Genomic DNA, 15,484 nt, shown 5'->3' with positions numbered 1-15,484 from the left:
ACATAGATAGGAATCTGAAGCTGTTTTTAGCACAACTGAACTTGTTCAGTAGTGCTATAGGGATCGCCCGGCGTCTGTCTGTGTGTGTGTGTGTGTGTGTGTGTGTGTGTAAACAACTTAAAGTCAAAAACTGCTGAACCGATTGCCATGATATTTGGTGGGTCCATAACCTTGGGTGTCTAGTTGGGAAATTGTTCAAATCAAAATGATCGCATCACAGGTCTGTGATTTGGGTAAAAAAATGTGATTTTTGGTCAAAAAACTTAAACTCAGAAACTACTGGGCAGATTGGTGCGAAATTTGGTGGGAACATTCTGAAGGGGGTGTAAAGTAAGATTTGTTCATGACATGATGATTCCATCAGTGATATGCAAATTAGGGCTAGAAATGTGTCTTTTTGGTTAAAAATCTATAATTCCAAAAGTACTGAGCAGATGGGGCTGAAATTTAATGATAATGTATCTAGGGATGTATGGATGAAGAGATATTAAGCATACAGTGAGTCCATGAGTGATATGCAAATTAGGTGTAAAAATGTTCATTTTTGGTCAAAAACTTATATCTCAAAAACTATTTGGTCACTGAGTCTGAAACTTGGTGAGATGTTTCTGAAAGTGTTATTCTGCAGATTTTCATCAAAACATTTTGACAAAATTGGCCCTAGCAACCATGACCACGCCCTTAGCAACGACCAAATGGCAGTATATTTTGGTCAAATGCCAAATTTGGTAGGCAAATGAGTAAACATTCAAAAAATGTATGCAAATACCATAGCAACCATGACCACGCCCATAGCAACAGCGAAATGGTCGTGTATTTCACAAAGATAACAACAGGGATTAATAGACAATTGAATAAACATTCAAAATATGTATGTAAATTTGCCTAGCAACAAGACCACGCCCATAGCAACAGCCAAATGATCACATATATTGCAAAGATAACCAGGATTGATAGACAATTTAATAAACTTTCAAAAGATATGTAAATATGCCTAGCAACAAGACCACGCCCATAGCAACAGCCAAATAATCACGTATATTGAAAAGATAATATCAGGAATTCATACACAAGTGACTGAAAACATACAAAAATGTTTGCAAATATATCTAACAACATGACCACGCCCATAGCAACAGCCAAATGATAGCATGTATCGTAAAGATAGCAACATGGTTGGATAAGCAACTGGGTAGCCATTCAACAAATGACCACTTATTGTTAGCATGGACTACCATATGGATAAACATTTTTAAAAACTGTACAGTTGTGCTACAACGCCATTGGCGGTATTTTTCAGTTTGTCACAGGCTTTTATATGAAAGCTTTATTCCCATACAAGTACGAATGAAATGCTAGACCCTTTTATATAAAATCATTATAGTATGAAGAGAGGTCGGTATGCACCTGTGCCAGGTGGATAAATGTGTACATTGTAATATAATCCTTTTCTGTCATTATAATGTACCAAAATACCAGCAGTGTATTATGAGGAAAAAGTGTATCTGATATACTATTTTATTTGTAAATTTGAAATGTTAGCATCTGTGCACTAAAAAAATACAAATCATTAAAAACAGAAAAATAACAAAAAGTTAGTGAATGAAAAAAAAATGTTTATTTTATTAAATAACGAGTTTAGAACCTCTGCTATGTCAATCTTTACTATATCCTCTCAACACATCTATGAAGAATTCGCTAGAAAATTAGCACATGTTGTAACTGGATTTTAAATCAACCTGCTGTGCCAAATAATGTCTAAGCAGCCCATATGATATGAATATTAATGAATGTGGTGCTGGTAGACAGAATCAGCTGATTACAGAGAGAAGCATTTTGAAATAGAAATCTACAAGTAAAATATATACAATGTAATTGATTTAAAGGTTTTTGTGAGGATGTTGATTTGAAAGACAAGTTAATAATAATAATAATAATGTTGGTTTCTTATATAGCGCTTTCCCTCTCCGTGCTCAAAGCGCTTTACAATTATTACCCCTGGCTCGGATCAGAACAGCACAACGGCCCTTTATTAGTCTTCCTCAACTCCCCGGGGAGCATACAATCCATTGCAGCCATTTAAGCGCATAGGATTAAAGCCTTCACATTGCAACCTACATCCTACCAGGTCCCCAGTTATACAGCTGGGTTGACTGAGACACAGTCGTGGTTCAAATCTTGCCCAAGGACTTTAGCCACTCAGAAACAAACAGCAGGCAGCGACGGGGCTCGAACCTGCAACCTGTAGATTCCAAGCCCCGGTCATGCTAACCATTCACCAATCATGACTCCACAAGTTGAATATTTATTCAAATCAAAATTATAGCATGTACTATTATGATATGTGTGAGTAAATAAATAAATATAAAGGGATTTTTGGTCAAAAATTGAAAATTCGAAAACTGCCACAGATTATTTTCAAATGTGCTTGGGATGTTTTTAGAACTGTGATTATGTTTATGCTATAGTATACACTGGGAGAAGATTGCAAGACTATCACATTGATATGCAAATTTGGTAAAAACATGTTTTGCTCAAAAGTCAACTCGGAAACTGTTGTGTTGGGTGGATTTTTCCTATATTTGATTTGAATGTTCCTTTTGTTATATTGATGTAAAATCAAAATGATCAAATAGGTAAATAGATAAAAACAATGAGAAAATGAATGAGAATTAACCCTGCGATCATTTCTAAACCCAGATTCACAATATCACATCTCAATCATATACTTTATTGGCTCGCAACACAACTCTGTCTTGTGATTGAAATGTGAAAATGTCACCATACAAAAGTTGGGTGATACTAATTGACTATAGTATGTAATAACCGTAAATAATAATTGATGGTTAAAGTTTAATTCGCATCTATCTGCTTGAAAGGGTCATAAGCGGACTGCCAGCACTGACAAGCAATTTCTTTTAACCATCACTCTCTTTTTGTAAATTACTCAAATCTACTTTTCTGACATAGATGTAAACGACTCACTAACAATACCTGATTCAGTTTATACTACTGAAAAGCAAAGGAAGCCTAGTATTTTTGTTATCAGCTGCTCACAACACCATAACTTTGAATGACATCGGCACATCGACATTAGTACGAGAGGTTTTATGTATTATTTTCAGCTGAGTAGGAAATCTTAGATATAAAACTCAAATTGATTGGATCATTTACTGGTATAATTTGTATCACTCAGATAAGTTACTCATGTCATATTTATGTATGACTTTACTTATTTAGTAAAAACTGACATCTTTCCATAGACACATAGTATTCATCTTCAGACTTCATTGTCAAGTTCACTGGTGCAGAGTTGTTTGTTTCAAATGCATTGCCTCAAGGTATCACACGACATGTACTAAAACCTGGCCAGTAATTCAAGGTGCTTATAGATAAAACTTTATGTCTGAAGAGATGTCGATATCTACAAATGACATTTTTCCCACTCTAATGCCTTGCAAATAAACCAAATTCAATGTAGTGGCCAGAACTTGGGATTAGCAGCTTGTTTGTGTATTAGATGATCATGCATAAATATGATGACATTGTGAACTTAAAATAATCTTTATTATCCATACAGACTGAGCTTGTATGGCAGGAGGGCTTGAGTTCAGGAGGACTTGTAAGCCGTACTTCTGAGGTCTGCAAAACCCATATCCAGGCCATACAAATTTTATCCTATACCCCAAAGCCATATCACTGAGCGAACGGATATCTGAGCATACCACTTGTTATATTTCGGGCAAAGTGTGCCGGGTATGATGCAGAAAATTACTGCCCGGGTTCGATGTACATGCTTCCCATTGAATTGCATTGGAAGCAATACTGGTTATATATGATAAACTTTATTATAACACAAACAAAGCACCCCTAATTCATGCACCTGTTATGTTCCGAGTGGCACCTGATAATCTGACTTAACTTATATATTTATTTCACAGAGATATCAAACCAGATAACATATTACTGGATGAAGAAGGTAAGTTGTAAAATATACTATGATTTATCTCGCACATATATTGGACTATTTTGATATAGTCACACCTTTTTACAACTCATGTCATTAAAAATCATGCCTGTTATACAGTAATTGAGTGAGGAAATCAGAGTTGTATAAATTGAGATCATTAACTACATGTAGTTTAACCTTCATCTGCAATTGTTCCTAATTGGTTAAAATCCAAAGGCATGATTTGAATCATCGTTTCATGCCCCAGGTCACCAAGTAATTTGACTTGACTACTTTATAAGTTAAGATTTTATATTTAGGAGGAGTTATACCAATGTGTGTGCCATATCTGCCACGATCATATGTTTAATACCCTCCCAATTAAAAAAAAAGCTAGCATAAATTATGGCTGTACCATCATGGGAAAGTGTTTGTAAATTGTCAAAATGTGTTACTTTGTATGTGTTGATGGCACATTGCCTCTGACTTTGGATCACATGACTATTTGCCTTTTTATGAGATTACGAACTTAAGGCAATTGAGGTAGACACAAACTAAAACTTGTCATTTGATGTGGTAGTCTGTTAAAGATACAGATATTCATGCCACACTATCAGCCAACATATCACTCATGGTTAAGAAGCCTGATAGGGTTGAACAACTTGATGTATCTTAGTCTATTGATGTGGAAGATTATACACAGTTGGTCGATATCCATGCCTCTCGTTATGGAGATATAATCACCCTATAATCAAGATAATATGTGTAAATGTAGGAAGTCCTCAAAAATGTACTGCAAAATCATGGAAGTCATCAAAAATGGCACCCTAGTGTGTGTATAATTTAAACCAATGTCCATTCATTCATATCATCTGATATGTTGCAACAGTAGTTTTAGTTTGTGTCTATCTCAGCAAGCAGAAACCTTGATTGGCACTGTCATAGCATGAAAAGAATCATTTTCACAGTCTGTCATTATCAAGAAACACACAGCTATATATTTCCACTGCTTGAGTGTCATCATTATTCACATTGGAATTGTCAGCAGCTATAATTGCACATTTACTACATTGTAATATGTAGTGTGATCATGTTATTAGTTCCCTTTGAATTTTTGGTAGATAGTACACCTGTCCACTAACATTTTCACATTTTCAGTAAATTATACACAACTGATGTTTTCACAGTAGAATTTGCAGTATATAGAAGCAACTGAAATTTTCACATCAGAATATTCAGTAGATATATATGCAGGTAATATTTTCACATCAGAATATTCAGTAGATATATATACAGCTAATATTTTCACATCAGAGTATTCAGTAGATATATATACAGGTAATATTTTCACATCAGAGTATTCAGTAGATATATATACAGCTAATATTTTCACATCAGAGTAGTCAGTAGATGTATATATATATGCAGCTAATATTTTCACATCAGAGTATTCAGTAGATATATATACAGGTAATATTTTCACATCAGAGTATTCAGTAGATATATATGCAGGTAATATTTTCACATCAGAATATTCAGTAGATATATATGCAGCTAATATTTTCACATCAGAGTATTCAGTAGATATATATGCAGCTAATATTTTCACATCAGAGTATTCAGTAGATGCATATGCAGCTAATATTTTCACATCAGAATATTCAGTAGATATATATACAGATAATATTTTCACATCAGAGTATTCAGTAGATATATATGCAGCTAATATTTTCACATCAGAGTATTCAGTAGATATATATGCAGCTAATATTTTCACATCAGAGTAGTCAGTAGATATATATGCAGCTAATATTTTCACATCAGATTATTCAGTAGATATATATGCAGCTAATATTTTCACATCAGAGTATTCAGTAGATATATGTGCAGCTTACATGTTCATATTGTGATTGTTATGAGTGGCAATGATCTGTATCTACGTAATCATTAGTATTTTGTTAATGACACATTTCCTAGTCTCAATCAAGTAGATATGTCCACTTGTTGGACAGCTGACAGCACAATATACCGCATACACATTGTATATTGTATACACAGGATATTCTGGCTACATGTATGCTAATGAGAATGATATCAGATATGGAGGCATGTTGAGGCAGAATATTTTAACTTATTAGTGAATAATGTTCAGCTTGTCTAAAATGTCAAAAATGTGACAGTACCATCAACCAGTGCATCTATATGTATGTGTATAAATGCTAATGACAATCATAACAGACAAGGTAGACAATGTGGAAAGTTCAGATCGAGTGAATTAATTTTGTCATTATTAGCAAGTAAAGTTCAGCCTGTCTAAAATGTCAAAATTTTGATGGTGCCATCAACCATCAGGCTGGGGAGAATGCTAACAGACTGAACAGGCAATGTTGAAACAGGCTCCCTAACGTACATTTATTTATCATCACCAATATTTTTTGTTGTTCACCCAATAGGAAACTATGAATAACATAAGGTGGCTTTGTTACAAGAAGTTGAAGAAAGTATAGTGAAAACATAGTCTGTATTCAGACACATTTGTCATATTCCTTAAAACCCTGATGAAATATGTTGTATTTTAATACTAATTGTGTGCAAATACATTAAGCTAACATACAATCTAATAGTCAGCATTCACAATGCACATACAGAACACGCGCTAGTCACTCATTGAGGATTTGAACACATAAAATATAATCTAGCATCTATACTATCTCTTCCAAAACACCCTCAAGTGGTTAACCAGGCATCCAAGTTAAAGACATTCTATTCATGATTAACATAAAATTTTCATAATCATGGTGGCCTGTTGACGCGCAATCATGCATGTGATTTTCTACTATCCATGGATAGACCTTATGTTTATATAGAAGTGAACTGACCATTCTTTACTGAGGCTATAAACCATGTACATGTACATGTCATTGAGTAATATCAATGAACGACGTAATGCATGTTTTATGAATGACCTTACGCCTGCGCACTTGTTGATATGTCAGTCATCCATGGTCTGCATCATGTACGTGTAGTCACATGCACACAAAAATGCTACATTTGTTTTGTTATGCAAATAGATAAACGTGCTCATGAGTAATTCATAGAAATGAAAGTATGGTGAGTTAGAACAGTTGTCTTGACTTCAGGGAATGTCCTGCGCACACCATGTTTAATTCTATTAATTTCAGGGGCAACAATAGTATTATATTTAGATAAATTACAAAAAAGTCGATGACTGTTGACAGTCTAATAAAAGCATTGTGTCTTGAGTATTTCCTGGCTGTATAAAGAAAAATATTAGAGAATGATTATAATATTAATACAGCTTGCTGAGAGTAATTTATGAAAGTGATTCTGAATTGTGAAGGTTGAACATGGTGGATAGATACATAACGTTGTGATGTTGATTTCTCCATTTGAATTAGCATACAACTTAAATGGCTTGGATCTTGTGCAATGAGGTAAATTATTTGAACTTACAAATGTATGGATTATCTAAACATTTTAAAATTTCAATTTAAGTAACATCTCCAATGTATAAACCAGGGCCTACTTCTCTTGAAAAGAAAAATCTTGTAATATTCCATATTTAGGGTCATATGGTAGTATATTGGTAGTGCACATCCAGTCGAGATCTGATTGGTCAAGATACAAAAATATCAGTGTTGTATTCATGGTACAGCATTCTTGGCATACATCCAAGTGGCCCTGAATAGGAATTGATCATATTTGGTTTTATATTCATTTAACTTCATTTGTAGGAAAATGTATAGTTTGTTTTTCCCAAAAAGAACAAATAAGGATAGCATACATGTACAAATGCCAGGATCCCTTTATCTCATCATGCACATCCATAATGACATACATTGATTGAAGCACACTGTGTTACTTATTGCTAAAGTGACATTACTTTCAATTTGTCAGAAAGTGTATTGATCTAGCTGACAGTGCTATTTATATTGGTCTATCCCAAATATTTGTTTTAAAATAAAAAACCCACTCTCTTAACTTCTCCATCTAAAAAAAAAAGTAAAAGCAATGAAATTTACACATAGTTCACTGTTTACATTTCATTCTACCAATTCACTCACCAATTAGTGATAGAGTTTAGTTTACATTGCATACGAGGTTATGTGCCCAAAGAAAAAGGAAGATGGACAAACAATTCTTTTTTTTAAGGTTAAGGGGTACAGTCTCAGGACAAGTGTCTCCAACTTTAACAGTCACAATGTACGATTGTCATACAATGGGCGTGAGAAGTGTCTCTAACTTTAACAGTCACAATGTAAGGTTGTCATACAATGGGCATGACAAGTGTCTCTAACTTTAACAGTCAGAATGTAAGATTGTCCTACAATGGGCGTGACAAGTGTCTCTAACTTTAACAGTCAGAATGTAAGATTGTCCTACAATGGGCATGACAGGTGTCGCTAACTTTAACAGTCAGAATGTAAGGTTGTCATACAGTGGGCATGACAAGTGTCTGTAACTTTAACAGTTACAATGTAAGATTGTCATACAGTGGGCATGACAGGTGTCGCTAACTTTAACAGTCACAATGTAAGATTGTCATACAATGGGCATGACAGGTGTCTCTAACTTTACCAGTCACAATGTAAGATTGTCATACAATGGGCATGACAGGTGTCTCTAACTTTACCAGTCACAATGTAAGATTGTCATACTGTGGACATGACTATAAAGATTCCCAAAGTTTTATTCGAACAGAAAAGAAGTAATTTTTTTTACAGCTATCAGACTAAATATTCGCTGATATTCCCCAGATGGGATAATTTTCACCAAATTGTGCGCTTTTGTATTGTCAAGCCTATTAATGGTAGATACATCCATTTGACTTAGAACTCGGTTAACCTTGAAAGAAGCATTCATGTGTGCTATAAAAAATATGTTTTGTATCTGTCACATTGAGAATGAATAAACCTTCATTTCCATGCCTGTATATGTTGTTGTTCTTCTTTTGGTGCACTGAACGACAAATTCAATAAACATTCGTAAATTTGTCTGGACCAACAAAGATTATTATTAAAAAACTGTTGAAAGATAAGAAAACACCTTCCCAGCCAAGCTGTGATCATACCACTTACATGTAGATGGCAAGTATAAGTCAACATGAACATTTCAGTACGATGGAACCTTTACTATACTTAGACCTAGACCTCTGTGACAATGGAGATTAATGTTCTCCATGTAAGTGCAGAAAACATTAAAACTAAGTTAAGCTAATAGCTCAGCGTCAAACTAGTATAAAGCATGACGGAGGTGAGCATTTTATCAGTGTCTAATATAATGTGACAATTTGAGACATTGCAGTTAATTGTCAACTTTACAACATAGTTACACAGCGGGCATGACACTTTATAGATCCTGCATGTAGCTATAGTGACAGTTCCTTTGAGACCTGCAATCAATCAAGTATAGATCCTGCTATAAAAGATCAACACAGAATTTTCAAGCATAAATGATTTAGGACAACTATTCGCTAACCTTCATTTTACTTTTTGTAAGGGGAGGTTATGATATACTTCTGTCTGTTTGTCTGTCTCTGTCTGTCAGTCTGTCAGTCTGTCTGGCTGACTGTCTGTCTGTTGCTTTTGTCTATCTGTGTGGACACCAAATCTCAAAATCTACTGCATCAATGCTAATGAACCTTATAAAGAATCCCCCTTATGGTATTAATGGCAGGAACTGATTAGGTTTTGGTAAACATCATACAAATATTAATGAGTCATTTGCATAATGAATCATTTTAAGTAATTAGAGTATACCTTAATTAAAAATGCAAACTTCAAATTCCATACATGTATCAATATTAAAAAAGCACACGCGACTTTAAGGGTTGTTGGTGTAGCCATTAGTTTTAATGTGTCACTTGCATAGTTTATAATGAGTTTTGGTAATTAAATTTGGCCATATCTTAAAAATGCAAGTATTCAAAATATAATTTGGTAGTACATACACATTGATAATAACAAAGTGCACTTGTTCTGTCAAGCTTGTACGTGTACCTTTAAGTTATCATTTTAGGGAGTGACTTGCACAATGAATGATTTCGGGAATTACTCAATATCATAAAAATACAAGTTTGAAATTAAATATAATTCCATACATTTCTTTGGTGATAACATAATACGTTGTCTGATACAGCTTGCTGATGATTGTAGCTTTTAATTTTAATGATCATTTGTCATAATTAATGATTGATGGTAAAGGCAACATCATAAAAATGTAAGTTTTAATTTTCATACCATAATTGGTATGTACATTATTGATAAAGCACACGTGTTAGAAAAGAGTAACTTTTTGTTTTATGTAGCTATTTGTGTGATTTAGTATCATTGTAATTGGACAATATTACTATAGAGAGTACGGGAAAGCATATTTCAAATTTATTACATATTATTTTTTTTCAAAAGTGGGTATATACATTGATTATAATAAATCATAACTTTTATAATTATTTCAATGAGTTATTTGGATATAAATGATTTTTTACCAATTAAGAGAATCATTATATGATATTTTGTAGCTCAGTGTTTTTCATTCTGACTATTAAATACTTAATGATATTTGAATAAGATGCGGGAGGAAAACTACGGAGAACTTTAAGGAAAGAAAGATTTCAGTTTCATAGAAGAATAGGATGGAATGAGGTGACATCTAAGTCTGTGATGGTGAGAGATGGCTTTTTAGTTGAGTTTCTAGAAAGAAAGCAGAGTTTGAACAACAATATACAGATTTGCTTTTTAAATTGACCAGTACGGAAGACATTCTGTTTTAATTACGATTACATAGTCTGTACTCTGACATCCCAATACCCTAGATGCTCTCTCCATTTTGTGTGGGTTATGAAATAAGCTCTTTTTAACACATGTATAGTCATGCTAAAGTGTCTCTCAAATTGTCATGGTAAAGTGTATCTCAGACATTCTGTCTGTAACGGTAAAGTGTATCTCAGACATTCTGTCTGTCATGGTAAAGTGTCTCTCAGACTGTCATGGTAAAGTGTATCTCAGACATTCTGTCTGCCAGGGTAAAGTGTCTCTCAAATTGTCTGTCATGGTAAAGTGTATCTCTGTCTGTCATGGTAAAGTGTATCGCAGACTCTCATGGTAAAGTGTCTCAGATTGTCTGTCATGGTAAAGTGTCTCTCAGATTGTTTGTCATGGTAAAATGTATCTCAGACTGTCTGGCTGTCAGTCAGTCTGTCTGTCTGTCTGTCTATCTGTCTGTCTGTCTGAATATAATATGTATGTCTGTAAATGACTTAAAGTGTAAAAAACTGACTATTATGAACTTGATATTTGGTGAAGGTCGATCAATGTTTTAAGTGTCTAGATGTGAATTTGTTGAAGGCAATTTAAGTGATTGGATGTCTGTGTGGGTGTATATCTAGACTATGTAAAGAAAGGACTTCAGGTAAAAAAATACCCACCAAACTGATATACTTTGATATTTGCTGGGATAATTCTTATGACAATTGTCTAAATGTGAATATGTTGAAGACAAAGGCACAGGTGTATATAGCAGAAGATACTTGATAACATTTATGTTGAAACTAGGTGTAAAACATTTTAATAATAATAATAATAATAATAATAATAATAATAATAATTTATTGTTTAAAGACCACTACACAAATATGTCTCAGTGGTCTGAACATTACAAAATGAGAAAGACTAGCAAAAGAGCAACAACAACAAAAAATCTAGCATAAGAACACAATGAATAATTTAAAAGCGTCTCTAAAAACAAAATCGGATTTAAAGATTAGCAATCAATTTAAAAACATCAGCAATAGTATTGTCGGAAAATATACGTTTTTAAGACTCTTCTTGAAAGGAGCAAATTTCTCAAGTAGTTGAAGCTCAAGCGGTAAACAATTCCATAGTTTAGGAGCATACACACTGAAAGCTCTGTCACCATACGTTTTAGAAGGTTGTTTTCCATGATCTTTAATAGAGAAAGGATTCAGTCTGATTCCAACACTCTTTCTCGTATTATGTAATGGATGATCGATACTGATAAGTTTGGACAAGTTGTTCGGCGCTACTTCTCCTTCACGGATAATTTTGAAGATAATACAAAGAATTTTATAACGAACTCGCTGTTCGACTAGCAGCCAATGTAAATCTTTCAGCACTGGATTCACATCAGCTTGACGACCAATCCTCCATCTTGTCACCAATCGAGCAGCAGAGTTTTGAATATGTTGAAGTTTGTTCAATTTATATGCAGGTAGACCGAAAAACAAACTATTACAGTAATCTAATTTCGTTGTCACAAAAGCATGAACTAATTTTTCAGCACTAGACTGGTCCAACAGTTTTCGAATTTTACTCAACCGCCAGAGTGAATGAGACGCCCCCTTACAAACATAACGAATATGCGCATCCATGAGTCCAAAATAGTCAGCGATCACACCAAGGTCACACACAACAGTTGATGGAGAAATCATGGCATCACCTATTCGTACGTTAATCGAACCTGACTGTGAACCAACCGCACTATTGCGGGGTGTGAACCAGACAACCTCTGTCTTACCATCATTGAGCGCCAACTTATTTGTCATCAATCCATTGACGAATTTCATCCACACATGCCTCTACACGTGTAACGACAGTGGGTTGAGCAAGGGTGTCACAAGCAATATATAACCCAGAGTCATCAGCATATATAATGGAATTTAAGCCATGACGTGTGATGATGTCCTCAATCGGAGCCATGTACAAAGCAAACAAAACAGGCCCAAGCACTGAACCCTGTGGTACACCATATTTCAGAATGCGTTCATCCGACATCATCGACTTAACAGACACTTGTTGCATTCTACCTTTCAAAAAGGATTCAAACCAATTTAAAGCAGTTCCTTGTATGCCAAAACGGGAACACAGCCTGCCCAAGAGAATGTTATGGTCGATGGTGTCGAATGCAGCTGACAAATCCAAAAGAACTAGAATGACATTGTGATGCTTATCGAGAGCAAGCATGACATCATTTAGCATACGTAAAAGTGCAGTTTCGGTGCCATGCCCATCACGATAAGCAGACTGAAAACGACCATATAATGAGTTATCAGACAAATAACGATTTAAACGAAAAAAGGCACATTTCTCCAAAAACTTGTCAAGGAAACTGCAATTAGATCCAGGTCGAAAGTTGTTCATTATATTAAAATCAAGACCAGTTTTCTTAATGAGCGGACGAACAATGGCTGTTTTGCAGTCAGTAGGGAAAACACCAGAGGAAAACGATGAATTTACAATATGAAGCAACACTGGGGCCAATTCATTTACACATGCCTATAACCAGCTGTGTTGGAAGTGGATCTAACTGACACGTCTTAGAAGGCATTTTACTAATAATAGAAATTACATCATCAAGACACAAACTCAAGGTTCAAGAACACAAAGCGAGTTCTGAGACGAAATTGGCTCAACATTAAAAGAACTAGTACTTTGGAGTCTTGCACGAATATCTATTATTTTCTGATAAAAAAAATTTGCAAAAGCAACTGGTAATTTAGATAATTCAAGGTTATTGGGGAGAATATCCGATGCAGATTTCTTTGAACAAGATATGTCATCAACAACTCTGAAAAATTCCTTAGTACTTGCATTTTCGAGTGGTTATAGTGGTTTCAAATTGGTACTCATATTTAAGTATTCAAATCCACTAAATCATACACTACTTCAGGGCTTGCCCTCTGGACAGGTAGAAGAAACATAGTTACCTGTCTTAATTAGATGCATGCATGCATGCATGTATGTACATGTATGTATGTATGTATGTATGTATGTATGTATGTATGTATGTATGTATGTATGTATCCATCCATCCATCCATCCATCCACAAATACAATGTATGTGTTTGTTATAATGTACTGAATACAATCCGTTGCTGTAAAAAGATATATTGAAGAAACCTTACATAAGACGTGACTACCAAAGTGATAATTCATCAACTACATAGAATTGTATACTACATGTACCTTGTAAGTTATCATAGTGATAAGAAGAAATGCTTGGATATTTCATGCTTGATGGCACATGCAAACTAGTTGAGGATAATTACAGTTAATAATGGCATCGAAATATATTATACACAAGGCTTGATGCTAATTTCTCTTTTCATAATAGTCCCTTGATATATTTTGAAATTAAGTGTAATGAGAGATGGTTGCCATGGTATTGGTTGCTACTTAGGCCATACAAAATTGAGTATATGTTTATATTGCCATTTTCTATTGAAACATGACCAGGAAGTGTTTTCATTATATGCCTCATATATTCGACCACATTGTTACATTGTTTTGTATGGAGAAAGTGTTACATTGTTTTCTATGGAGAAAGTGATGATGACGTAGCAGTACTGACTGAAATCAACCCAGAACTGTTCCGATAGATAATACAAAAACACACAGTTTTATTTACATCAAAATCAGAGGAGGCCGGAAGGGTCTCACATGACACCCAAAATTGTGACCATTTCACAATAGAGCATACACTTATGACCTAGGTGAGTACCCCATGCTTTAATCCATTTTCTTACCATTTGCGTCATAAGTCTTTCTTTCACTATTTTTTTTAATGACCGTTACGAGTGTAATGCAACATGGTAATTGTGTTTTCAGTTTTTATAGTGTGTCTAAAACGAACACAAACTTTGGTACTCAACAAGTCAATGTTATCAATATCTACATTTCCATTTTTTTCACCTCAGTCGTTTTAACACAAAATTATGTTTCTATGTATGCTTTTCTCACTTTTCTATTAATTATCGTTATGAATTTCATGGTTCTGCATCATCTCCCAGATACCCCATTTTATAATGTGTATAAATTATCACTACTTTTTGTTGAGTTTCAATGTTTTCAAGATGGCAACCCATTGTGCGTGCATATAACATGCGAAGTCTCTTGACCATTGACAGCTGTCCTACACTTGCCGGCCGGACGTGTTTATTGACACTCTTGTGTCGTGCAGTGATCGTTAACACTAATTGTCAGCATTTCCTCTTGTATCCTTAAAATTTTGTCCTTTTCACTCTTATCAAGTAATTTTTCTGTTTATTTTCAGATACGTCGCTATCGCTAGTCAATTTGCTGTGCCAAATCTGGTCTTTCTTCTGTTCTTCATGTTACAATTATTTTGTCTCATATAAAACCATCTCTGCCTGTTGACTTCTATAAATTTGTCTTGTGTGAGAAAAAGACATGAATGTAATTTAACGTAAACCCCTTTCCTACCCCCTGAGGATAGCTATATGACTGATATGACCACATAGAAAAAGACATTAAAGAAATAATTTATCTTACATCTTACAAACTAATTGTTAAAGAAAATTAATGTACAACAACGTCATGTATTACAAATTTGTATGATAGAAAATTGAGACCTCCAAGGCCTATTTTATGTCTAAGCTTTAATATATTCAGAAAACACTCGTATTGCGGATCCATGTAGTGAATATTTTCCCCTTCACATGGCTTTCATGCCAGTCACTCAACATATCAAAGTGAT

At 34.4% G+C, this 15,484-nt stretch overlaps 1 protein-coding gene across 1 annotated transcript in view; it reads left to right on the top strand.

The window, feature by feature from the left end:
- LOC144446543 (serine/threonine-protein kinase 32B-like) overlaps positions 1–15,484 on the top strand; it is a 79,756-nt gene that overhangs the window by 51,274 nt on the left and 12,998 nt on the right. Inside the window, exon 4 of the mRNA XM_078136328.1 lies at positions 3,942–3,979. Coding sequence (XP_077992454.1) covers positions 3,942–3,979 — 38 coding nt within the window. The remainder of the gene's footprint in view (positions 1–3,941; positions 3,980–15,484) is intronic.

Source organism: Glandiceps talaboti, chromosome 15 (assembly GCF_964340395.1).
Source record: "Glandiceps talaboti chromosome 15, keGlaTala1.1, whole genome shotgun sequence".
Taxonomy (NCBI): domain Eukaryota; kingdom Metazoa; phylum Hemichordata; class Enteropneusta; family Spengelidae; genus Glandiceps; species Glandiceps talaboti.
Note: the sequence above shows the minus strand (reverse complement) of the source record. Positions and strands in the feature narration are given on the sequence as shown.